Genomic DNA, 27,480 nt, shown 5'->3' with positions numbered 1-27,480 from the left:
CGTGGGTAGATTCCACTCGCAGGGGTAAACCATCTCCTTCAAAAGATTTTCTCCTCCCTTCTCTTGCCACCCTGCTCATCCACACTCACCTGCCCTCGCAAGTATACTCAGTGTCACTGCTTCCCTCCAGGACTTTCTGGAGAAGGATAGGAATGGCTCCATTAAGTATAAGACAGTGAATCTTTCATGTGCCCTTTAAATTTGAAGAGCCCACACAGGCAAAGCAGCACTCAGTTGAGATCATTAGAAAAATCATAACTGCTTATATGTACAAGCTCCACTGGTCCAAGCCACTCATGCTTCAGATGCAGGTGTGCAGGCCCAGTGAGGCTAAGTGGTGTATTTGCACGAGTTCTAGCCTCCTTACTGGGAGAACCAGCCTGGACCCAGCCTCCTGCTTTTGCTCCAAGGCTAAAAATCACCCCCATTATTGTATGAGGCACCAGTTCTGATTCTTGGTGGGTTGTCAGACTTTTGAGATATGACAAAGTTCTTGTGTGTGTGTGTTTTCTAAATATAATAATAATACAAAGCCAATATCAAATTCCTTCTACTAGACAATATGCTAGTAGTAATGTGACTTTGAACTTTGGACTTTATTAAAATCCAGCTAAAAACTATTACGCAGACTTTAAAAATTAACCTTTTTGTGCAGGCTTCTTGGAGATAACAGCCCAGTTGACTCCTCCTGCTAAGCTATTTAACCCATACGTGAAATAATTCCCTTAAAGAACTCTATGTTTACTTAGTTCAACAGAAATGAGGATTTCTTTTTTTTAGAGACAGAGTCTCATTCTGTCACCCAGGCTAGTGTACAGTGGTGCAATCACAGCTCACTGCAGCCTCAAACTCCTGGGCTCAAATGATCCTCCCACCTCAGCCTCCCCAGTAGCTAGAACTACAGGTGCATGCCACCATGCTCAGCTACTTTTTTCTATTGTTTATAAAGAGACCGTCTTGCTATATTGCCCAGGCTGGTCTCGAACTCCTGGCCTCAAGCAATCCATCCATCTCAGCCTCCCAAAGCACTGGGATTATAGGTGTGAACTACCGCACCTGGCCAGAAGTGGGGATTTCTGCTCCTAAGTCCTAAAGGCGGATGCTGTGTTCCTTAAGTCCAATGATGCTCAGAGATTGCTGGGGGCAATGTCATCATAGTCATCATCATAATAATAGCAAACACATATGTGGCATTTATGATACCAGGCACTGTTCTTAATATTTTACATGAATTAATTCACTTATCATAACTTTTTTTGAGATAAGTACTAATAATATCCCCATTGAATGCAGCCAGGGAAACTGAGACACATAGAAGTTAAGTAATTTGTCCAAGTTAGTAAGTGATGCAACTCAAAGTAAAGGAAGAGGGTAGCTTTTGGAAATAGGGCAGGGCCAATGCAAATTTTAGGCCAAATTGCGTTTAGGGAGTCTGATGATTACCAAAAACTTTTAACCCAACTGATTATAATAGCTAATGTAACAATCTTTCCAGCATTTTGAATTCCCCCAACACAATTTAACACATAAACAGGTTCAATCTGGGAAGATAAAGTATTTAGTGACTCTGATAGTAGAACTAGTATTATCAGACTGTAGGTACCAATCATTACCATTTATTTCTCCATGCCAACCCTTGGGAAATCAGTTTTACTAACCTTATGTGTTTTTATTTTATAAGAGACAAAACTAAATTACTATCAGCAGAGATTCAAGCAATAAAGTTATATAAATGTACTTTAAACTCATTAGAACACTCAGCAAACAGTGAGGTAATATTCAACATAGGTGAAGTGTTTTCACTCTTAAATAAGTGTGTAATTAAGCATATTGATTCTTTGGTCATGCTAACTTAAATAAGACACTACGAATCCTTCTTTGAAGACTCATTTTAAGTAAACATTATTTTCTCTTCAAAGGGTGCCACTTGAAGAAGATATGAAATATATTACCAGCTTTGTAGTTCTGCACAAGTGGGCCCATCTTTTAGGCCCAAAGTTATTCTCTTGAATATCTCTGAGTTTTTTCTCCCAGCAAGGCATACTGGGAAAAAGTACTCTGTTTAATAACTAATTTCATTAAACTTGAACACTATTCCATTCTGGAGATCTGGAGATTTCTCTGACTGTTATTTTAGATGCCAATATCAGGGAATAGACGGTACAGTCTATTAAATCTGGATCTTACTTTTAAATTGAATGTGATTTCTTTTATTTATCAACCTCTAATTAAAAGTTGGTTGAGCACTTTATAAAAAACAAGCACTTCTGGCAGGTGCGGTGGCCCATGCCTGTAATACCAGCACTTTGGGAGGCTGAGGTAGGCGAATCATCTGAGGTCAGGAGTTTGAGACCAGCCTGGTCAACATGGCAAAAACCCTGTCTCTACTAAAAATACAAAAATTATCCAGGTGTGGTGTCATACACCTGTAGTCCCAGCTACTCAGGAGGCTGAGGCAGGAGAATCACTTGAACCTGAGAAGCAGAGGTTGCAGTGAGCTGAGATCATGCCATTGCACTCCAGCCTGGGTGACAGAGCAAAACTCCATCTAAAAAAAAATAATAATAATGATAATAAAATAAGCACTTCCTTCTAGTTGCCAGCAAGAAAAAGAGAACTGCCATTTATATTCCTTGTAAATATTTCATACCTTTCTGTCTTAATTTTTGTTTTCATCTTTTTAATACTGATTTTTCTACCTGGAAAAGTACTGTATGGAGTTTGTTTATATCTTCATGCAGGTCAGCCTCATTCTCTTCAATTCATTCCTTAGGAGTGTCCTTTATTTCATTACATTTTTCTGGCAAGGTTTCTTCTTAGATGAGATCATATTTATGCCTCCACAGATTTATTTGATTGATCTGAGAAAGAGAAGAAAAACCGCTCTTCAAACCTCCCTTTCTGTCCCTCAGAAGTGCAGACTTGAAGGTGGCCATATTGCAGCTCTTGTCCAGAACCTTCATCATGCATTCACTCATGCACCAAACACGCAGCTCAGGTAGTGTGCTCATGATGCAAAGATGGCTCAGGCACGTTGATGCTGCTGATGATTTTCAGTGTGAAGAAGCAAGGATATGCATGGAAGCACTTAACAAGGAGGTGCACAGAGTGTCCTGCTGTCACTATTTCTAGTCCACAGCGTGGCCAACGCTGATTCATCCTGGGGCAACCCCAAGCACAGTAGGCTACCTTTATTTCTAGGTAAAATATTTTAAAAGCTTGAATGTAGCTTAGAAATTTAGAGTGGAAAAAAAAAATACCAGTGATTCAGTACTTTAAAAACATGGAATAAAGTGAAAAACTGCTTTGACCAGGGCAGTACTAGAGAGTGGTGCATATAAAAGTGCCCTGTCATGTTTGAGTGTTGAAGAACATGCTCCCCATTGTGTTCTGTGTGGTGAGGGCACCTCTCAGGCCTGGAGAGTATGTATGCAGGGACTGCCAGGTAAAGGCTCAATCCTGGGATCCACTCCTGTATCTCCCCTGTGCACCACAGGAGAGCAACAGAGAGCACAAAACAGATCATTCCTGCTCTGGGCAGGACAGGAAGGGTGACCCGAGTTTCATCAAGGTCTCCTGGAGTGCCTTGGAAAAGCATGCTATAGAGTCATAAGCTTAATTATTGATGACTCTGAACAATTTCTTGGAACTTTCAGCAAGAACATGCGTGCTTAACTCATGAATCACGGCTGAAGTCCACCATTAATTTCTGCCACATTGTGGCCTTACTGCCATAATCGTAGGTATGGTATCTCTCGCCAGCTCTCCCCTGCCAGGTCTCTGGCGTGGGGTTTATCTTTGAGGAAATATTGCCTTTCTAGAGGAAGATAAATTTGCATCTGGGTGTGAACTTAATTCTTTAAAGTTAAATGTCTAAGTCCTTGAGTTAATGACAAAGGTACACATGTTCTTATATGTTCTTATTCCTTGGAAAGCAGCGTTCGAAAGTGATTCTGAAACTACTGGTTACAAAGTTTGCCTAATCAAAGTTCACTTCATCATATAAAAATCTTGCTCATTTCTACGAAATGCACTCCCTGTTACCTATCCAACCTTGGTTTTACTTTTCTCCAGCTTGCATTTTCTGCCTTATTTAAGTGGCTCACCTCAGTGTCCCCCAACATACATTATTCTCATCCTAGCCTGAGTTTTTCACTGATTTCCTACATATCTGAATTATCCTTTCCCCAGAGTGATTTTCTCCTAATTTTTAAAGGCCCAGCTATGGTTTCCTTATTCCAATAGCCCTTCTAGATGTGATTCCCATAGGGGTCTTTTTTTCCCTGCGTCCTTTTGGTGTGCTATGTAATGTTACATATAAATTGTGCAAAAATGCTTTCATGTGCATAACTACCTTCTGCTACCTCAATTGCACGTTGATGATGATGATGCCTTTGAACCCATTATGCCTAATATAGTGCTACAACTGTTTTCTGATTAGTGGATGATCCCTATGCCAGCCAATTGGACCTTAAAAAAAGAAAAAGTCCCAGCATTTCAGAAATTACACATTTGCTTTTCTTTGGATCGCCGTTTTATCTGTGGATTCATTTCTTTTGTTTGGCAGGTCAAAAAAATTCCAGTCATTTATTGAGAGCTGCTTGGTAAAGAATCACAGCCAGCGACCAGCAACAGAACAATTGATGAAGCATCCATTTATACGAGACCAACCTAATGAGCGACAGGTCCGCATTCAACTCAAGGACCATATTGATAGAACAAAGAAGAAGCGAGGAGAAAAAGGTTAGACGCACATTTGTATTTCAGCAGCAGAAACAAAAGATGGAGTGAATCATGGGCGCTTGATGTATTTGGAGGTGACTATGGGGATTTCAAATGGGCCTCCATTATTCTTTAGTGTGAGGGGCTGTCTCTGAGACCACAGCCTCTGGGCATCAGTGGCGTGAGACTATCGAAGTAGAATCTTTCATGAAAAAAATAGAACTGCAAGAAACATTACCTCTGCCAGGCACTGAACAAAGTCATGTTGAATGATACTATGAAGTACTTTAATATGACAAGTGATTTTCTTAATTCAAATTAATATTCATGTTTAGAAGACTAAAACTCTACAGAAGACAGATAACCTAAAGAAAAAAATTCATCTAGTTGACATTTTTCTGTACTGACATTCTTCAACATTTAAATTTATGTGCTCTGAGGCTCATTTCTAATTCTGTTATTTAGAAGTCAGAAATAATTTTTTTATAGTTGCAGTGATAGAAAAGATCATTAGGTTGCCAGGCTTGCTGAATGGAACATCAGATTTTGAGCTGAAGGTCATTTAACACACTTCTTTATTTTATATATGCAAAAGCACATCTTTGTGACTCTAGTTCTTACATGTCACTGTCTCTTCACTGCATCATTGAAAGAACATGAGTCCAAACTTGGAGTCTCAGGCTGCACCCTACCTTTTTGAATGGAAGCTTACATTTTTAACTAGCATAGAAATGATATGCTAATACTATATATTAGGGAACATTGAGGTGAGCTGCCAAATTAGACAAAATGCAAGCCAAAGAAAAGTGAAACTAAGGTTGGATGGGTAAGGGGAGTGCATTTTGTAGAAATGAGCAAGATTCTTATAGGTGAAGTGAACTTTGATTAGGCAAATTTTGAAACCAGTAATTTCAGAATCACTTTTGAACTTTGCTTTCCAATTAACAACTCATGAGTCATGGCTAAGGTTCACCATTAATTTCTACTACATTGTGCGCTCGCTGCCATAATCATCGGTATGGTATCTCTCACCAGCAATCCCCTACCCTGTGCCTCTCTGGCATAGAATTTATCTTTGAGGAAACAGTACCTTTCTAAAGGAAGACAAATTTGTTCTTGGAGATTGACTAGCATATTGACTGCACCATGACCAAGGTAAAAACTTGCATGGTCTGGAGCAGGTTTAATGGCTAGCTGAGGTAGGGCAAGTTAGAGTATGGGAAGAGAGAAATGGAGAGGACAGCAGTGAGGGCTTTCTGGGTAGACAGCAGGAGGGGGTGCTGCTGGGAGGATGGCAGTGAAAGGCAGTGTGAGGCTGGAAAGCTGATCATTAACAGTGTGGTGAGTGGACAGTAGAGAGGAAGACCAGAGACTGAGGATGGGAGGGGAGGCACACGGTGATGTGCTTGTTCTTGCTTCCTTCCTCTCCATTTCTCTCCCCTCTTCAGTTCAGAGGCAGTAGCAGAGGGTAGCCCACAGACAGGACAGAGGCTGCCTTTCCGTTATTTGCATTTCCTTTCTTCTTTGCCTCTGCAGTTAATACCCATAACACAAGCTGGGGACTAGTGGTGGGGGCGGTGAGCAGTATGAAAGTTGAGACTGGATTGGAGAGGTAAGATCAGCAGAGGGCTAAGGCAGGATGAGAGAATGTCAGTGAAGGTTCCAGAAAGAGTTCCTTTTTTTTTTTTTTTTGAGATGAGGTCTAACTTTGTTGCTCAGGCTGGTCTCAAACTCCTGGGCTCAAGGGATCCTCCACCTCAGCCTCTCAGAGTGCTGGGATTATAGGCATGAGCCACCCACCCAGCACTTTTTTTATTTTTTATTTTTTGAGACAGGCTCTGTCTCTGTTGCTCAGGCTGGAGTGCTCAGTGCAACCTCTATCTCCCGGGCTCAAGTGATCCTCCCATCTTAGCCTCCCAAGTAGCTGGGACTACAGGTGCACACCACCATGCCTGGCTGATTTTATATTTTTTTAGATTTTTAGTAGAGACGAGGTCTCACTATGTTGCCCAGGCTGGTCTTGAACTGCTGAACTCAAGAAATCCTCCTGCCTCAGCCTCCCAAAGTGCTGGTATTATAGGCATGGGCCACCAAACCCAGCCCCAGGGAAGAATTCTGATGCAGCTAGCAGGGACTTGAAGGAATGTATGATCAGCTTAGACTCAGGAGTGGGAGGTTGTGAAGCTAGGCCAAAACGGTGGCTCATCTGCAGTTAATAAGATGTCAATTAGACCCTAAGGAGCTGGGAGGCCAGCCCAAGCTGGAGGAACTAGGCATGAAGAGAAATACATAGGTCAAACTCAAAAGTTCCAGGACTGATTTTTCAATTGCTCCTTGTCCATGGTGGTCTTGGGCTACTCCATGAAGTCAGAATTTTTAAGGGCATATTTTAGGGCAGTGTGTCAGACATGCAACCATTAAATGCTAACTTCTCTCAAAAGGACATTTTATTATACGGTGAATATATAGCATAGTTTAAGTGCTCAGACTGTTTTCAGATTCATATTCTGGGTTCAAATTCTAACTCTGCCCCTTATCAGTTATGTGAACATCACTCCAGTTTTCTCATCTTTAAAATAAGATTGAGAGTATACTACTACTATCTACTGCCTCAAATAGTTGCAAAGATTAAATGAGGTAATGCATTTAAAATGCTTGACATAATGTCCAGGACATAGATGCACTCAGTAAATATCAGTTATTCTCACGTAGGCAATTACTTATTGACCCATACTTTTTCATCACTTACTCAGAGTACTTTGTGAGAACTCATGACCCATCTCCCTCTGGGGCATAAATAAGAGTGATTGAAGCCTGTGCCTCAGGTTGTTTCCACATTTTGTGGGGCACAAACTCTGGAATGTGACTCAGAACTCACCATGCCATGAAGATAGATCATTTTTAATGTGTTTGTTCTCTGCAGAGTGGAAAAGTAAGATTCTCGGGAATAGGTATGTTCAAGAGTTATGTAGTAATTTAAGGAATCTAAGCCTGTTTAGGCTTAGGGCCACCAGAATCGCAGTTCTAGTCTCCTTTTTGTCGGCTCCCCAAGGAATGGTGTTTGATCAAATGAGATCTAATTCCATTTGTTCAGTTTAATCAAATGACTTAGTTTGCTCTAATATTACTTTTCACTTTCTTAGTTGTTCTATGACCAACTTTTGGTAGAATCAATCAAAGCAATTCTATTTTGCATTATTTGTGATTTTTTTCAACCTGATATTTTTTCCCTAACATATGCTGACACATGCCAATTTAACCCAGTAATATAAAAGCAGTCAAAAGCAAATTTTGGTGAAGTATTAAATATTAAATTGAGAAGCCTGACAAATGAAGGATTTACCCTAGAGAATAGAAGTAATTGGAATAATTGTGTGCTTCTTTTCCTTGCTGTAATTTCCTTTATTAGATAAAATTTCTGCATTTTTACTTTGAAATCTGTTTATTCATTTTGAAAAAGTTTGGAATATTTCATTTTTAGGGTGGAGTATTAAAATACTTTATGCAGGTTCTTTATATTTTGGTGAACTAATATTTTAAAAATAAGTAGCCTGAAAGCTTCATACATACCTAAATGTATGAAGCTAAGTTGTGATTTAAAAAATACACTTGAACTCATCAAACTTTTGGCTTTCCTTCATTATCTCTTTAATGGCTAGTGTGAAAAGCAAGGCATGTTTATCAAATCTGAGCATTCTCACTGTGTGACTGCTGCCTCCTGGTGGTAACATAACTAAATTGCAGTTTCAGTTTCTTTTTAGGGATGTGCAAATGTCTTCAAGGTTGTAATTATTAACCTACAGCTATGAAGAGATAGGAGTAATGTGACACCTTCCCTTGCTTAAAAGCTCCTCCAAGGGTTCCTCATTGCCAATAGGAAAGTTCTCAGCATGGCATTTATAAGAATCAGTGAGCCATTTCATCCCTGCCAGCCTTTCTCCCTCCATAAGGTTTTCTCACACCCAGGCACCTAACTACTCACAGCTCATTGTTTCCTGAACATATTATGCACTGTAATACTGCCAGCCTTACTCATGTGGATATGTTGCTTAGAGTGTCCTTTTCCCACAAGTGCCAGCTGCTAACTGCCTGGAGAAGGGCCACTGACCTTCCAAAGCCCAGTTCATTTTTTCTCCAAAGACTTCAAGTCTCTTCCTCCATTATGACCAGTGGCACTAGCTGTTCCTTTCTTTGATATCTCATTGCTCTTTATATGTACTGCTATTTAGCATATAATATGTTGGAAAGAGCACTGGTTTTTAAGTTGGAAAAGTTCTGGATTGAATTCTAAATCCAAATCCTAGATTGACCTTTTATTAATGAGATAACATTGGTTATATTACTTAACCTCTTGTAATTTCAGTATTCTTGCTTGAAAAATAGACACTAATTTGGAGGGTTATTATGAAAAATAAATGAGAGAACAGAGTAAAATATCTAGCAGTAGTGACTGGCGTGGGAGATACCCACTAAATATTCCTTCCCTTTCTTCACAATCATGAAGGCTCTGATATTTTCTCATCTCACATATTAGATTTGATCTCTTCCAAAGCAAGCCTCAATCTTATTCATTCACACATGTAAACTGCTTCCCATTTTGCTGAATTAAAGGACTGTCCCTAGTGGATCAATCAAAACACATTTTAAATATATATATACATTTTTAAAATTTTAAATATATATATATATTTGAGACGGAGTCTCACTCTATCACCCAGGCTTGAGTGCAGTGGTGCGATCTTGGCTCACTGCAAGCTCCACCTTCCAGGTTCATGCCATTCTCCTGCCTCAGCCTCCCAAGTAGCTGGGACTACTGGTGCCTGTAACCATGCCCAGCTAATTTTTTTTGTATTTTTAGTAGAGATGGGGTTTCACTGTGTTAGCCTAGATGGTCTCGATCTTCTGACCTCATGATCCACCCACCTTGGCCTCCCAAAGTGCTGGGATTACAGGCGTGAACCACCGCACCCGGCCACTATATATTTTTAATAGCACTTATTGTCAAAAGTTTCTTTGTTGCACTTAGCAAAATAGTCTAAAGACAGTTTGCAAGTCCATGTAAGTCATAATAAAATCCTACTTTAAAAATGGTTAATACCATCAGTAAGTTACAAAGGGCCAATGGGTTTGATATGGGTGGCTTTATAGTGGGAATAACACAAACAAATTATTATTATTATTATATTATTATTTTGAGACAGAGCCTCGCTCTGTCGCCCATGCTAGAGTGCAGTGGCACGATCTTGGCTCACTACAAGCTCCCCCTCCTGGGTTTGCGCCATTCTCCTGCCTCAGCCTCCCAAGTAGCTGGGACTACAGGCGCCCGCCACCACGCCCGGCTAATTTTTTTTGTATTTTTAGTAGAGACGGGGTTTTGCCATGTTAGCCAGGATGGTCTTGATCTCCTGACCTTGTGATCCGCCTGCCTCAGCCTCCCAAAGTGCTGGGATTACAGGCGTGAGCCACCGTGCCCGGCCAAACAAGTTATTTTTAATTGAAATTAAATTAATAAAAAAATTAAAAAATTATTTTTTAATTCCTTCTCATGTGAACACTAGGCACTGGGGACAGATATCTAGAGTCAGCCGAGACAGCCTTGAATGTGGTTAATTTCATATACTTATGGGAACCATTAAATCACAAGCCTGGAGACCGTTCCAGCACTGTGTTAACCACAACTCTTTGGGTGTCTATTTATTTATATATAAGAGATGGGGTTGGGCTTTACTGAGCCATAGCATCTTTTTGTGCACTAACATGCTGGGATCTTTCTTCAGATGAGACAGAGTATGAGTACAGCGGAAGTGAGGAAGAAGAGGAGGAGAATGACTCAGGAGAGCCCAGGTATGAGAGCAAAAGCCAAGTCTTCTAATGTTCACATTCTGAATTGTGCTTGTGTGAAATTCACTTTCCTTTTGATTTATAGGTTCGTTTTTAAGAATCCACCAGGGTGGTCTTATTTAATTTATTGCCCATGAACATACTCATTAATTTGGGAAAATTTCCCTAGGCAGACCATTACGAAAATGTGGAAATCAGCATATTCTTTATCTTGTCCCCCAGGATTTATGGTCTCTATCCTAAGAGCTTGTTTTCTTACATATGTAACATGTAGAATGGGTAGAAGGCTAATTATCTGGGCAATGCAGGACTAAAAATACTTAAAACTGCAACTTTCTAGAGACCTAAGTGGTATTTTCGGACTTGCATTATTCAGTTCGTTACTTCACACCTTTGAGAAGCCCATTCGGGTAGCCACTGTCCTTGTCACATGCCTTGGTATTTTCATTGCAGCCTAATCCAGGAGAAAGTGATTTTCAGAAAATCAAATTATATGTAGAGATGAACTCCAAACAAATACTTTTGGGCCATTCCTGTTGTCACCTGTTGGACCTCAGAATCCAGGGCTGTTTTATTGTCATGCCTACATTTTGAATTCCACTTGACTTTAATTCTGACTTTCTTCTAGTCTGTGTTTATAGATAATTAAGGTTAGTGTGCTTGCACTGCCAGGATATCTCTTTGGTGAGTGAATTCAGCTTGGTGAGTCAAGGAGGGCAGGCCCACATCCCATGGTGCCATGCAGTATACCTGTGAAGTAAGACTTGGGGGGAATTGCACAAGCAGAAGACTCATCGAGGTATGGCCTCCCTCCTCAAGCCATCCAAGGAGTGGACCCTAATGCTCCAGAAGGATCAGTTCCTGTACCACTGAGGGAGAGCTTTCTGACCAGGAAAGGGGCCAGCTTAGCCACCACTGCTAGAATGAGCCAGATACCATGTGTTCTTTTTTTATGCTAACTCAGACCTACTGAGCTGGATTCTTGCTAAGCTTCTATAAGAAGATGGAACTGAGCTTTCAGAACCATCCAGTTTTTCTCTCTTCACCTGCCACAGGATTCCTCAAGGTCAAAGACCGAATACTTCTTTCCTACCATCTGATACATAGCATGTTGGCCGCCCCCGGTTTAGCTGCATAAAGAAGATGACTGCCAAGTAGTGACATAGAAAATGAACATTCCTGAAAGGCAGAGGACCAAACGCCCTGCTTTCAGAGAAGTTGTACACCAGTGTTCAAAAGCTTACCCAAAAGGTTACTGTGTCAGCCTTCTGACCACTTTCTGTAGAACTGAGAAACCCTGTCTTTCTAACACTTGCTAAACTGCATATTAGGAGTCACTCAAGGAGCCAGCCCAGCCGTACCTTAACACTTCTGTAATTATAACATGTCATTATATCATGCTGAAGATTATGTTCCAAGTCCTGTTGTTGTTGTTGTTTATTATACTTTAAGTCCAAGTCCTGTTTTTATGGACGTATCTAATTAATCTTCATGAAATCCTGAAAAATAGAAAAGGACAATGGTTATCTCATTTTAGAAATGAGGCGACAGCCTAAGGGTTGCAACCAGATCACACACAGAGTTAATGATTGAGTCACTAACACAGCTCAGATCTTCTGACATTGATTCAATATCAATTAATATTAATGGAGCATCCTGGTGTGCATGGGAGGCTGGGTTCCCAAGTCCCTCCCCTTTGCACAGGGCAAGTGGCCTGTGTAGATAAGCACCATCGTTTGGGGTTTTAGAGTTTGACACAAAGGCTCTAAGTTTTAGAGAAGGCCTGTGAGTAGACGCCAAGCATTGTCTATGGAACATCACGAACAAAGCCTTTTTATGTCTTTTCATGGCAGTATCTCACACAGCACACTAACTACTCTCCAAAACCGATCCTTGGTCCTCTTGTTAACTGCCACCAAACTTGCTCCTCCCTCAGCATTCCTCATTCCTGTTCTCGTTACCACCGTCACCCAGCCACCAAGACAGAACCTGCAAGTCATCCCTCACTCCACATGTCAGATCTGTCCACAGGCTTCGTGACCTCTATCCCCAAATGCTCCTTCCCTCCTCCATCCCCTCTGCTCTCATCCTGGGTGGTGTCCCCACCCCAGAACCACTCTGCAGCAGCAGTCTGACTTGCTGTGCTTGCCCCTGTACCCCTCGCTAGGTCATCCATTCAGCAGCCAAACCCATCTGCTCATGTTGCTCTTCTGCATAAAACCTTCCCGTGCCTGCATGGCTGTCGCGGCCCCGCACCTATCTCTCTGACCTCCTCTCATACCCTTCTCCCTCTCATTCACTCTGCTTTGGGAAGCCGGGCTGGTGTTCAGTTGCTCAAAAATAGGGTGCACACCTGTTTTCCCCTCAGGCCTCTAAACCTGCTTTTCCCTCTGCCTGGAACGTTCTTCCTTCTTCATCAATTGCTTCCTTCCCAGAGAGGTCTTTCTGACCACCCATCTAAAGTAAGGCCTCAAAGCTTACCTCAGCTCCCCGCCACTGTCACTCAAACAATTACAATTTTAGTCTTCTATAGAGCCTATTAATACCTGAAATTATTTGTCTGTATGTGTGTCCCATAAGAAGATAACTTTAAAGGGAGAATTTATCTAGCAACTGCCATATCCTTAGAGCTTACTACAGTGACTGCCACATAGCAGGTGCTCCGTAAATATGTGTTTAATAGATTTATTTCAAATGGAAGCTGCCAGAAAGATTAAAAGGGCTAAGTTTGAATAAACAGAAGTCATTTCTTAGCTCCCTCTTAGGCTGCTGTGCAGAATCAAGGAGTCTGTAACATTTAGTTGTTCACCTGCGAGCAGGGCAGCCCAGGACCACCAGCGAAGTAGGTAGAACTTATTTATGTCCTCTCGATCTCTGTCGCATGCACACACATTCATGTACAACCACCATTTTACAGAAGACAAAACTGTTACCTAAACAGAATCTAGGAACCAATGAGCTGGGTTGAAGTCCTAGCTGCACCTGCTGTGGCCAGAGCCAAACCAAGCCCTTTAAGTGTGGTACAGTCAGGCAAACCCTGACTTGGACTCAGCAGGCTTGGGCTCAGATCCTGGCTCTGTGTTGACCTTGACTCAAGGGTTTTCCATCGCTAGCTCATCGTGGCTTCACAGGAGCAGCCTGGCCTCTGCCTCATGGGGTTTGGTGTGAGGGGGTGGTGTGGGTGAGGCCGATCTGTGCTTGTCTGAGTAGAGCACCCTTGTTGCCCACCGTTGTCCATTTTTATTGAAAATAATCCAGTCTGGGGCTCATGGCTTGCACACTGGCTAAAGTCTTTAAAAACAAATCTTTGCCACGTCCCAAGGATGAGGGATTGGTGTGGACAGTCCTGGAGAAGGTGACAACTCTGAGAATGTGACATCCCTCTATGGATGGAGGCAGCATTTGTTGGCCACAGTCGTACTGAAAGGGAGGCAGGTCTCTTATCCTGATGCTGTTTCTTTGGGGTGAATGACTGAATTAGTGGAGGATCTAGGAGCCTGTGCTCTTCTTTCCCTGTGTGTGGGTGAATCATTTGTCCTGCTTTCCTCCTCCAAGGCCTCTTGGTAGCCATGGCCCCTGCCCCACTTGGGATCCTGATCACTCTCTCCTACCCACAGCTCCATCCTGAATCTGCCAGGGGAGTCGACGCTGCGGAGGGACTTTCTGAGGCTGCAGCTGGCCAACAAGGAGCGTTCTGAGGCCCTACGGAGGCAGCAGCTGGAGCAGCAGCAGCGGGAGAATGAGGAGCACAAGCGGCAGCTGCTGGCCGAGCGTCAGAAGCGCATTGAGGAGCAGAAAGAGCAGAGGCGGCGGCTGGAGGAGGTGAGGACCTGCTCGGGCCACCTCTGACCCCAAGCCTCTCAGTTGTGGTCACTCTCCAAGCGTTCCCTGGGGGCCCACATCCCACCTGTGAGCACACAGAGCTTAGAGGCACAAAGAGGTTGACTGCAAGGGCAGATAAGTCCTGAATGCTCTTACAAACAAAAGGCTTCCCTTGCTTTTTGTGGTGGTGTGGTCATTTCAGAAAAGCAGGTGAAGGCTGTCACTTCTTCCTGTCTTGCCCATATATCACCTTCTCAGCACCTTCTCAGCTTTACTTAAAGTCACAGCCCCTCCCTCCATCATGTCCTATTTCCCTGCCCTGCCTTATTACTTTTACACAGCCCTTAGCACCTTCAAATATAGTCTACATATACTTTTACATGCCTGAATGTCCTTACTGGAATTTAAGCTCCATCAGGACAAGGAGATTTTATCTCTTTTATTCCCTGATGTATCTCTAGCATGTCATAGGTGCCTCATAAATATCTGTGGAATGAGTAATATATGAATGCATGGGTCAGTAGTTGAGAGGTGAAATATAGGTATTAACTAGATCACAGTAAATAAGCAGATAAGTGGAATTTCAAGTATGGAAGAGTAGGACCTGCCTATTGATGCTCTGAATGCTAGGAAGAATGTTTCACAGATCCTTTCCCAGACATCCCTTAGTACCCAGGGCCTGTCCTCCAGCCTGTGGGCAAGACCTGCCTTTAGCAGCAGACACTGCTTATCTGTGTGGGAAGCCATACTGCTAGCCACAGTTGGCTGCATGCCTTGTCCTGGGCCAGACTCTCACCTTGTGGTCTTACAGACATTTGTTAAAGCCTCCTTCCCAGAACTTTGCCCAGATCTCTCAGGCCTCCTTCCTCTGCCAGATAAATCAAAGCCTCTAGACAATTAGGAAACTGAGAGAGCATATCTATTGGGGAAGTTGGGCAGCAGATGAAAGGCGCACTAACTGCACGGTAATGGGATAGTAATTTTACAGGTTTCCCAAACACCAGCTTGCTTCTCATTAACGGGCTTGCAGCAATTCACTTGCTTTGCCAGGTGGCCACTGAAGATTTAGAGGGTGGTGAATTGCAGTCACCAGCAGCAGATTGCTTTTTAAATGGTACATCAAGGTCCAGCCTCCCTGGTTTAAATCAGTAAGGGCCTCAGTTCCAGTTTGCAGCAAATCCCATCAACCTCATTATGTCCCTCAAGTATCAGTATCAGAGCAGCAACAATAATACTCAATGGTTACAATTATTGAGTGATTTTAGTAATGTCAAGTACCAGGCAGGATGCTTTGCTTATAGCCACTATCTCATCTACTATCGTTATCTCTTTTCCTGTATTGATTATCTCTCATGCAAAACTCATATAATCCCCATTTAACAAAGAAGAAACTGAGGTTCAGGGAGGGAAGTAATTGGTCCCATGTTGCAGGGTACTGTGTTTAGTACTTTACACGAATTGTCTCATTTAATCCTCACAATAATCTCCAGTCTAAAGATAATGCAGCTGAGTCTTAGAGAGGTTAATAACTTGTTAAAGGTTGAGAAGAAAACCAGGTTTCAGATCCAGGGGATTGGCCTGCAGAGCCTAAGCACCAAGTCACTGCATGTGTTCTGTGTCTCCACTGATAAGTCAAAGTTGGTATGCTTTTCCACATCCCTCATCTGGCCTCTATGTCTATAGTCTTTTATCCTGAACATTTAAGGAGTTCTGCGCAAGGGCACAGAATCTGTGGCCAACAGATGCTCACCTTTGACCTGGGTTCTGTCTCACGCTCCCAGTCAGAGCTATTGCCAAGGCCTCCTTTGAGTCTCTTCTCTTGTGGCATTTGCTTGAACCTCTACCATGGAGCAAGTCAGAGTTCAGCTCACTGAGGCATGTGCAGCCAGAGACACACCCTGTCAATCCTGGCTTGCACAGAAGACGTCAGCCAGCATGCATGAGGGCACAAGCCTTTTGCTGTATGTACCAATGGGCATGAGCCTTGGCTCCATACCAGAAGCAGGAATGCTTCTGGCCACAGAGCATTGATAGATTATTCCAGCTTTCTCTTTTGATCCTTCATCTTATTCTATAGCGCAGTGGAGAAGAACAAGGAATACTAAGTACTCAGAGAGCTGTAAATTCTGAACCCCTTAGTCATGACATTCTCTCCCACCAGGAACTCTTCTGCCGTGTCCTGCTCCTGCCAGGTCCCCTTCTATGTCTGCTTCCCTGGCCTTTGGTGACCACTTGTGTTTCTGGTGTCCTGAGTAGGAACTTGGACTACATTGTCATATAGAAACTGTTAAAGCCCATAGTTCAGCTTGAGTATTTAGCTTCACTGCGAGTCATTTTTCCTTTTGTAGGAAAAACATTCCCACTTAGCTACCCCTTTGGTCACACAGGACTATGTAGTTTGTAGCTTTTGTATTTCGTGATCTCAAATGTCACCTCCCACCAGAGGGTTTCTAAGGAAGCCCTGCATGTCCTTTACTATTTATGAGTAACCATGTGGATTTGACTAAGCTCTAAATCAGTGTCTGTATATTCTTAGAAGGACTTTGAATATACACTGAATGTGGTCACTGATCAGCTTTATGAAAAGGACGTGGCTTCAGGCCAATTAAATGGTGGAGAGAAGACTCAGCTTTTGACCATTGTTGAAGTACAACCTATAACAAAGTTCCAGGAACTTGATTAAACCCAGCTAAAGTGAATGAGTCCATCAATGGTGAGAAAAAGTACAAGGAGGACCTCTTCTAGTTTTACTCAGCTCAATAAAAATTTCTATTACTTGGCATAAACAAAATACATCTTGTTTTATTCTGTATCATGGAGTTAGGATCCAAGAATAATGGAGCCTTCAGGGGTCAAGGCTTCTACTCTGGTAATCTTGAGCAAGTTTGTGGTGATGTTTGATTCTGCTCAAGAGTTCTGAAATGATATTAGTGATTTATATATGTGTTTCAAATTGCTGAGCACATTCTATACTTTCATTTTGGGGAGCGTGCCTGTAAGTCACAGGAATGAATCAACTAGACCCCAGAAGCACCTGCTCCCTGGTAGTATGTTTTATTCTTTCAAGACTCTTTCAGGACACCAACATTCTCATGTAGTGCCCTTCAAGACCATCCTAACATTGTCCAGTTATAAAAATAACCAGTTCTATCTGGCCAAAAAATATACACTTTGGCTCCATCCCATGAATTTTTTTTTTTAAGAGATATCACCTGTATCTTATTGGCCAGTAATCGTGGAGCATTAATGTACAAAGTAAGAACCTGGCAGCCTAAAAATGTCAGACCTCTCTAAGCCTCTAACTTTTTATTGTGACTGAGGCTTTCAAGGATGTTAGACTCAATTGTTGTTGTTGTTTTTAAGCATGAGGTTTTTAAGCATAAGGTTGAATTAAAACCTTTTCCTGGGGTCTGTAGGTAGTCATTTGACAAATATTCAGTGAACACCTCTGTTGTGTGGGCACCATGCTAGACACTAGAAATACAGTCTCCCATTGTGACGATTAGATCTGTGAGGGAAACAGGCACTAAGCAAATAATCAGCCAAGTAATCATTTATCATCACAGCAATGACTGCCGTGGTGGAGGAGAGTGGCATGCTAAAAGAGTGTGCCACAGGGTGGGAGCCTCACCTGGCTTGGTCAGAGTCCCGCTACAGGAGGGAGTGGGGCACGGAGAGATACCAGGCAGGGAAGCCATGGTACAGTCATGCAGGGCTTTGTAGACCATGTTGATTACTTTTGAATTTTATTCTAAGCAGAGTGGGAAACCATTGATGTGTCTTCACTAAGGGAATAGAATCAGATCTGCCTTTTTCAAATGAAACTTGGGCTGCTGCAGTTGATGCTGGAAAGAAGCAAGAGTAAATGGAGGAGACAAGTTAGTCTAGGCCAGAGAGTGTGATGCTTTGGACAGATGATGGTAGAGTGGGGATTGAGAAAAGTGGACACGTTTGAGACAAATGTAGCCTGTGGACCATGCAGGGTGTGCAAGTTGATTAGACATCAGGGATGAGGAAGAGCAGCCAACAGTAATAGTAGTAGTACAATCCATGCAGTTGGATTATGGTAGAGATGGCCATAGAAGAGGGGTCAAAGATAAGAAAAATAGGAATTATTGGTTTGTGGTAATAAAAGTACACATGAGAAGAGAGTGTAGGCCTGAGCTCTAAGAACTCAGAATAGACAAGGAAGAGACAGCAGAGAAATTTGATAAGGAAGTGGAAGGAACACCTGGAGAGTTTGATGCTATAGAAGCAAAGATTTAGTATTCAAGCATAAGGATGGAGTTAAAGGGGCCAGCTCTGCAGGTCAGGAAGACAATAGCATCTTTTGGTTTCAAATGACAAAGAGGATATTTAAAACATAGTTTTGGCCAGGCGCAGTGGCTCATGCCTGTAATCCCAGCATTTTGGGAGGCCGAGGCAGGTGGATCACGAGATCAGGAGATCAAGACCATCCTGGATAACACGGTGAAACCCCGTCTCTACTAAAAATACAAAAAAATAGTTGGGTGTGGTGGCAGGCGCCTGTAGTCCCAGCTACTCGGGAAGCTGAGGCAGGAGAATGGCATGAACCCGGGAGGCAGAGTTTGCAGTGAGCCAAGATCATGCCACTGCACTCCAGCCTGGGCAACAGAGCAAGACTCTGTCTCAAAAAAAAAAAAAAAAAAAAAAAAAAACACATAGTTTTCGTGTAGTACTCCCTAGAAATTCTTTCATTTCCTGTCTTTTCTGGGAAGGGAAGCAACCTGCCCAGGGAGTCAGTAGATCTGCACTTGGAGTGAAAAGACGTCAACTTCTGAGGGTCACCATGTACTACTACTACCTGCATGCCCTGGCAGTTCTTATTCTCTCCACACCTCCACTTCCTGAGGTCTACAGGGAGATCAGTAGCAAAGCTTGTTCCCACCACCAAAGTTTTCCTGAGGATTAACCAGAAAAATGGATATAAAAGAACTTTATTGACTGCCAAAAGCTGGACAGACCTTACTTTTGAGGACTGGTCAAATTCAGCTTAAATATTTCTAATGAGACCCACCTTATGCTTGTGTTGGAATTCTTCCTAATTCCATGCTCATCCATTTGCTGTCAGCTTTTTGTTCACATTCTCTGTTACCATGCATTTTTCCTTTTTTCTTTTTTTTTAATTAATTTATTTTTTGAGATGGAGTCTACTCTGTCACCCAGGTTGGAGGCACGATCATCTCGGCTCACTGCAACCTCTGCCTCCCAGATTCAAGCAATCCTTATGCCTCAGCCATCCGAGTAGCTGGGATTACAGGCATGCTCCACCACGCCCAGCTAGTCTTTGTGTTTTTAGTAGAGATAGGGTTTTGCCATATTAGCCAGGCTGGTCTCAAACTCCTGGCCTCAAGTGATCTGCCTGCCTCAGTCTCCCAGAGTGCTGGGATTACAGGTGTGAACCACCATGCCCGGTCACCATTCACTCTTCTCTTAGGGTAACCAAGCCCAGTCACAAAGCAGCTCAGCTGTGCAAGCTGAAGCCCAAACCCAGAGAAGCCGCTGGTGTGGAAGGTTGTTCTTTGGAACCTTAGTAGCTTCTTCCAAATGCTGCTAGACAGCCTCCACCCACAAAAGAGTGGTGAGGTAGTGGGGAAGCTGCAAGTTTCTCTAAGAATCACAGTGCAGGACAGCATATTGATGCTCTGGAAAGTCCTGGGACAGCAGAGCATTTGGTAAAATTCAGTAGAGAGTGAAATTGTATTTTGGTTAACAGCATAGACTCTAGAGCCTAAGACTGCCAGGGGTCAAATCCCAGCTTTCTTCCTTATTAGGTGTGTGACCTGAGTAAGTTCTTTAACTTTCCTGTTTTACAGTTTCCTCATCTGTAAAGCAAGAAATAACAATAGCATTTACCTCACAGGGCTGTTGTGAAAATTAAATGAGTTAATTCATACAAAGCCTGCCGACATCACTAACACATAGTGAGCCCTCAATAAATATGAGTTGTTCTTGTTATTGGTGTAGGTGCCTTTGACCAAAGTCAAGGAAACAGATTTCCAAAGTTTGAACTCCTTTATGTGCTACAGTAAAACCTTTTTGGATTTATTAAAATAAATGTAAATAGGTAAGCTTCTTTCTATGCTTCAGGAAGAATATTTGTTATAATACTGGGAGGAATTCAGTTATATCATTAAGAGCAATAAATGTCTAATAGTTCTTAGATGGCCAGCTTTAGGTTCGTGTAGAGGTAAAATACACTATCTTTACAGGCCAAGGCCAAGGTTTAATCTTAGCTGTGTGGTCTTTGGCAAATTACTTAACCTCTCTGAACCTCAGCTTCCTTACATGCACATTTGGTAAAATAATATCTACTTTTCATGATTGTTGAGAAGTAAATGAAACCATAAATACAGAGGACTTGGCAAATGCCTAACACAAAACCTGGATTGGTATTCTTGGGTGAATATTTTATTGTTATTTTGGAACTGATGATTTCAAAGTATAGTACTGTTAATTTTGTTTTTCATTTTAATGGTGCTGTCTATAGATAGCATTTCCCCATTCCCTGTCTTCCTTAATTCCTTAATGTACCTTCCCTGTTTAGTGTAAAACCTTGACTTTTTTATCCCCTTTTGAAAGCATTTTTCCAGAGCACATTTTCGTTATGTCATCTTACTGGGCTGTTTATCTGCTGGTGAGTTAGCCTGTAGTAGTCCTGGCCTTGTCAGGACAAGGAGGCGGCCCATTCTTTGTCCTTTTGCGGATTTCTTGTTTAGTAGGGTCAACTGCCACCTTGGGAAGTCTCCTTTTCCCAGTAAAACCTAGAGGACCTTCCCCTGGAGAAACTGCCTTCTGATGGATTATCTTATCAGTATTTCTTGCTGTCATTTCCAACACTGTAAATTATGATCCCATCATTGCCACCAAGTGGCTGCATGAAATTTCATTTCCTAACAATATCTAAATAAAGTTCATAAGGAACAGAGATCTTGTGCTGAGTGAATAACAAGCTTCTTGCATCAGGGAAATAGTACCTTCCGAGTGACCCTTTCACCAAAAGGGTGAGAATGTGGCAGTTCAGTAAGACACTGCCTGGGTTTGAATCCCAGATCTGCCACTTACTGCCTTTGTAATTTTGAGCACGACATGACTTCTCTATGTCTCAGTTTGACCATTTATAAAATGGGATGTAATACATACAAACCACTTAGCACAGTACCTGGCACTGAGTAAACACCTGAATAAGTTCAAGGAGAGTGTTACATGTGAAGGGAAGAATCTTGCTTCTCATTACCTGCTTTGTTATTGCTGCCCTGGGTCATCTGTTTCCAGGGTGAGGGCTTAAAGCTGAATGCAGCCTAGGCAAGTACAGTGGGCACAAGCAGGAAACAGGAAAATCGTGTGGGTTTTTACCAGTGCAGCATTTCTACCCACTGGACCACACTCCCAGGCCCCAAGCCAGAGGAAAGCACTGTGAGCAAGAATAATTAATTCCCCCATCTCAGAGCCTGGAGTGTTAACACATCAGCACTGCTGAGAAGTGGTCCTTAATTCACTTAATCATTAACCACAGGTGTCCCAGTGTGTCCTGTGAGCAGTGGCTGGCTAGTTGGAGGCAGCACAGCTTTTTATTCCTGGATGTCATTAGCATCAACACAAGATTGAACACTTTCTAGCTGGGCTTTTGCTCTGTTATTTCAATAACTGAACAGAAATTATGAAACAGCTGGGAACCATCCTGGCAAACCAGATGCTCATTGTCCAGGACAAAGCGTGCCCATGAGCTTTGGATAATGGTCAGTAATCGCATGCACATATAAATCACACTTGTGTTTCAGGGAGCCGTGTCATCTGCATGGATATAAGGAACCCCACCTCCCAGTGGATCGCAAAAGGGCTTCTTGTTCTAACTTATGTGTTGTGCCAAAGGAGTTCTGACTTTGTCCGCTTTGTCACCTGGATCCTGTGATGGGAGGGATTTCCTGCCACAGTGCGGGAGTTGGGCTGACATCCCTATTTTGTAGTGTAAAATGCTACTGAAATCTGGAGTCCTTTTGCCCAGGCTCCTGCCTACGCTTTTAAGACATAGGAAGGTAGAGTACGCTAGTGTTTTATACTTAACAGCATTTCATACTGAAAAAAACCTGGAGTTAGGCAGTTGCTGATCCTTGGTGTACCTTGCATGGAAGGTAGGGATGGCTTTTTAGTGCCTGCATGCAATGGACATCACGCAGACCTACCCTCCATTGTCTAGGGTCTTCACAGAACCACCTTTATTACATCTAGTCTGTATGTTTTGTGTGTTCACAGTCTTCTTAGTTATTCCTAACCATAGAACTATGACAACAAAATAGTTTCACATGAAATCTCATTTCACATGACATTTAAATTGAATTGCTTTTATTTTGATTCTTGTTTTCTTTAGTGAGTGGTTTTATAGAATCATAGAGGCTGGGGAATATTAGGAACCTCAAAAGTGATCTCAGCCAATTCTTCTCTCAAAGCAAGAATTCCTTTTGCAATATTCTTCAAACAGGGTTATCTAACCTGTTTAACATATAATCTTTCCTTGTATGTCCGTGGGCTTGAGGCAGCACATTCTATTTTTGAACAACTCCTAATGTTGGAAAATTTATCTTTTCGTTGATTCGAGTTCTTGTGATATCCCTGCATTAATACAGGTTGTGCCAAATAAAACTGAAATTCCCTGCATATCTGCCCTAGAAATGTGTGAAGACATTAATAATGTTTTCCCACAAATGTTACCAGTTCCTGCAACCTTTCTACATATAAGTTAGCATCTTTAGTATCATCTCGGGAGTACTGGAGTGGCCCTCTCTGTAAATACTGTATTAATAAACTGGTTTATAACTGGCTTGTCTTCACAGGACTCAGTCTGAGGGTCTCATACTAAGGCTTCAGAATGATGACAGTAGGAATTTGGGGGTTTCATCTGCATTTGACTTTCACACTAACATTCAGAATCGTAGGTACTAGGGATGTCCATTAGGCCATTCTTGCTCCTCTGTATGACACCTGGGAAATCCCGTGTGATTGTTCTCCCAGGAGAAACTGAGGCTCAGAGACACTAAGGAGTTTGTGAATAATCACATTGACTAGCATCCATGGAAGAGGCAGGATGAGAATTCTTCTGCACCCCTTCGTGAAGCTCAGTCTGTTTAGAACTGTCATGCCTCTTTCAGTGTCCGCAAAGACCAGCTTGCACACATGTGCTTGACAGTGCTTAGCCATGGGGCTGTCTGCTAATCAAAAGTTTGCCTGTGAGCACAAAGAAAAGGCTTCACTTAGGCAGTTAATTTTTCAGGAAAGCTCTCAAAGGGTAGGTTGGATAGTTTATCTCTCATGGTGTAAAGTAGGTGTAGAAAGAAAGGAATGAGTTATATCCGGCCTGTCTAGCTTTCCCAATGTTCTCTGATTACTATTTCTGAGAACATTGGGAAAGCTATGGTAGCTTTAAGGTACGTAACAAGTTAAGGTAGGTAACAAGTAAAGATAGAAAGAGGGGAAAATGGCAACTTTAAAAAGCATTAGACAGTATCTTTTACTTTGTATATACAGATGCTTCTTGTGGACCCAAATGAGGCAGCATGGCAAGAGTCAGGCATGGAATATAAATCCTGGCCTCGCACTTACCAACCGAGTGAACTTGGGCAAGATATTGGCCTGGATGTGCCTCAGTTTCCTTAACTGTCAAATGGGGGTGATGAGAGTATTACCTGCCTCAAAGGGTTCTGGTGAGAATTAAATGAGTTAATATGAGTACAGTGCTTGGCATCATAGGCTGCACTACGTAAGTGTTCTTCATTATGCATATAGTTATTATTATTTTTGTTTTTATTTCATTGTCATATAGTGAATTCAGAGGTGCCAGACTGCTTCCCCATCACTCTTGTGTCCTTACATAAAAAAAGGTTTGGAACTCCAGTTTTAGTCACAAGGAATCATGCCCTTACCCTATAGTCATTGGTTTGCAATGATCTTTCCAAAACTAAAACTTTAGCAACGTTAAATGGGAAAATGGAATGCCCAGAAGCTGGAATACCTCTCATCACAAGTATAGCTCCCGTGAAGCTTATACAGAATGGTCCTATTTAAAGTGAGGGGGCATGTGTGATGTGCAGTCAATTCAAAAGACCACACTGGGTCCTTTCATTCTGAGTGTCTTTGAACAGAGAGCCCCTGGGTGGAGGGGATGGTTTGAGGTACTTCCCAAGGAGCCTGACTTGATCTTGCACCAGCCGTTTTCCTGTCCTCTGGAGGCCAACTCGGGTCTTCCACAGTCACAGTAGGGTTTCCTCTCACCGCTTTCAGGAGGTCACCCAAGATGAAAAGCAACAGGAGCTCTCCAAGGGCAAATAAGAATTCTGCTTCGTTTCACTCTGAATGGTTAGATTTTTGCTTTGCAATGTAGTATAACCTTGCTCAGACTCTTAGAATGAACAGATTTGCAAGATTACTTAATCTATACCCTCATTGAAAGTTTAGCTGAAGGTGACTTACTCAAGGTCAAACAACATTCACTCATTCGTCACTTTTTTTTTTTTTTTTTTTTTTGAGACGAAGTCTCACTCTGTCACCCAGGCACAATCTCGTACAGTGGCACGATCTCAGCTCACTGCAACCTCCGCCTCCTGGGTTCAAGCAATTCTCCTGCCTCAGCCTCCTGAGTAGCTGGGATTACAGGCACGCGTCATCACACCCAGCTAATTTTTGTATTTTTAGTAGAGACGGGTTTTCACCATGTTGGCCAGGCTGGTGTCAAACCCCTGACCTCAGGTGATCCGCTCGCCTTGGCCTCCCAGAGTGCTGGGATTTCAGGTGTGAGCCCGGCCATCAAACACATATTTACAGAGCGCTGCTACGTGGTCTTCAGTGTTCGTATTGGTGGCAGTGCAGGACCAGAATCTAGTCTGTTTCCAAACCATTTTATTCTTTCCCCAAGCCCTGTTGCCTCTCTTGCCTACCCCTCTATCCCAATGACACGTTGCATTGCAGCTATAGGATATTAATTCTCAGATGTGGATATCGCTTGGGTCCATATGATGGGAAATATGATGTATATAAAAGATGGACCAGGGCCAAGATTTGTTTCTCATTTTTTGGCTTATTATGACTTTTCCTCATTCCAAAAGGAGGAGTTAAGGTGGCTTAAAGAGATTAATACAGCAATTAAAAGTAAAATAAACAAGAAGACAATGTAGAAGGGAATATAAAGTAGAACGGAGAAAGAAGATGCAGGCAGGAGCGGGGTCAGTGCACAGAATGCCTGCACAACATGGCATCCAGCGCTGTTGCCCAGGGCGGTCACCAATCTGCTCTGAGGCCTGACACATGAGAAAAGAGACAGATGTGAAGTGGTTGAGATTCATGTTGTCCATCAGATAAGAGTAAACCAGTTACTCAGACAAGCTTTCTGAGATCACACTGAAAACTATTCACTTGCCTAGTAAGTAGTGCAATGAATAATGTCTGAGGCAATATTCCTGGCATAAATGCAGTGGTTAGCTTTATTCAGCTATTTTGAAGACATCATAAAATGCAATTTTATGGCATTGCAGTTCATCAAAGTCACTTCTATGAGAGCTAGAACACCCTGGTGTAGGTGCGCACTTTTCTGCTTATCTAAAGTAATCTAAGAAGAGCATTTAAAGAAAAAAAAAAAAAAAAGGAAAGACTGACTCCACAGCCCTTGTGAGGAATATGCATGAGGATTATCTCTTAAAACTAGACCTCTAATGACAATTCAGAATTTAAGGGTTGAGGTGATATTCTCTGCAAAGAACTTAAACAGCAAAAATTCTACATAGCCAATTTGGGATAAATGCATTACCTTTGAGGGCCCCTTGAACAGGTGGGACAAAATTACTATTCCCTCATTAAAATTAACTAACAAATTCACATGCTTGAAAGTGCAGCCACACAGCCTCCACCTAGAGGTAGCATGAGGGGAGCATTCATAGGGAGGATCAAAACTGCCCCCAATAGATCCCCAGATCCAGCAATCCCACCACTGGGTGTATAGCCAGAGGAAGGGAAGTCTGTGTGTTCAAGAGATAGTTGTGGCCGGGCGCGGTGGCTCACACCTGTAATCCCAGCACTTTGGGAGGCCAAGGCGGGCGGATCATGAGGTCAGGAGATCGAGACCATCCTGGCTAACACGGTGATACCCCGTCTCTCCTAAAAATCCAAAAAATTAGCCAGGCGTGGTGGCGGGCACCTGTAGTCCCAGCTACTCGGGAGGCTGAGGCAGGAGAATGGCATGAACCCGGGAGGCGGAGCTTGAAGTGAGCTGAGATTGCACCACTGTACTCCAGCCTGGGCGACAGAGCAAGACTCCATCTCAAAAAAAAAAAAAAAAAAGAGAGAGAGAGAGATAGCTGTGCTCCTTTGTTTATTGCAGCACTATTCACAATAGACAAGATATGGAATGAACCCAAGTGTCCATCAGTGGATGCGTGAATAAAGAAAATGTGGTACTTACATACAATGAAGTACTATTCATCCATAAAAAAGTGAGATTCTGTTGTTTGCAACAACATAGATGAACCTGGAAGACATTATATCAAGTGAAAGATTCCAGGCACAGAAAGACAAATACCATATGATCTCACTCACTGGTGGAATCTAAGATGTCACTCTCATAGAAGGAAAAAATAGAATAGTGGTTACCAGAGGATTGGCAGGGGGCAGTGGTGAGAGACTGGTCAATGGGTGCAAAGCTATAGACGAGAGGAATAAGTGCTGGTGTTCTATTGCATAAGAGGATGGCTGAAATTCACAATGTATTACATATTTCAAAATAGCTATAAAAGGTTTTTGAATACTCTCGTCACAAAGAAATGATAAGTGTTTAAGATGGTAGATATGCTAATTACACTGACTTGATCATTACATAATTTATACATGTATGTAAACATCACATTGTACCTCATAAATATGTCCAATTATTACATGTCAATCATAAATATTTAAAATAAGAACTTTTAAATATTTCATGCCTTTCTCTAATGTTTAAAATAAGAAATTTAAAATATTTTAAAATAAAAATAAAAAGGAATTGTCCTAAAAAGAAATCATCCTTGGCGAACATCAACAGAAGATAAAAGGGAC

At 42.3% G+C, this 27,480-nt stretch overlaps 1 protein-coding gene across 11 annotated transcripts in view; it reads left to right on the top strand.

Moving 5' to 3' along the window:
- Positions 1 to 27,480, top strand: part of TNIK (TRAF2 and NCK interacting kinase) — a 398,989-nt gene that overhangs the window by 288,061 nt on the left and 83,448 nt on the right. For all 11 annotated transcript variants that reach the window (XM_016940186.4, XM_016940185.4, XM_063806396.1 and 8 more), the window contains exons 10-12: positions 4,568 to 4,743; positions 10,500 to 10,566; positions 14,181 to 14,385. In XM_016940186.4, coding sequence (XP_016795675.1) covers positions 4,568 to 4,743; positions 10,500 to 10,566; positions 14,181 to 14,385 — 448 coding nt within the window. The remainder of the gene's footprint in view (positions 1 to 4,567; positions 4,744 to 10,499; positions 10,567 to 14,180; positions 14,386 to 27,480) is intronic.

Source organism: Pan troglodytes, chromosome 2 (genome assembly GCF_028858775.2).
Source record: "Pan troglodytes isolate AG18354 chromosome 2, NHGRI_mPanTro3-v2.0_pri, whole genome shotgun sequence".
Taxonomy (NCBI): domain Eukaryota; kingdom Metazoa; phylum Chordata; class Mammalia; order Primates; family Hominidae; genus Pan; species Pan troglodytes.
The sequence above is the reverse complement of the archived record's forward strand: the minus strand, read 5'-3'. Positions and strand labels throughout refer to the sequence as shown.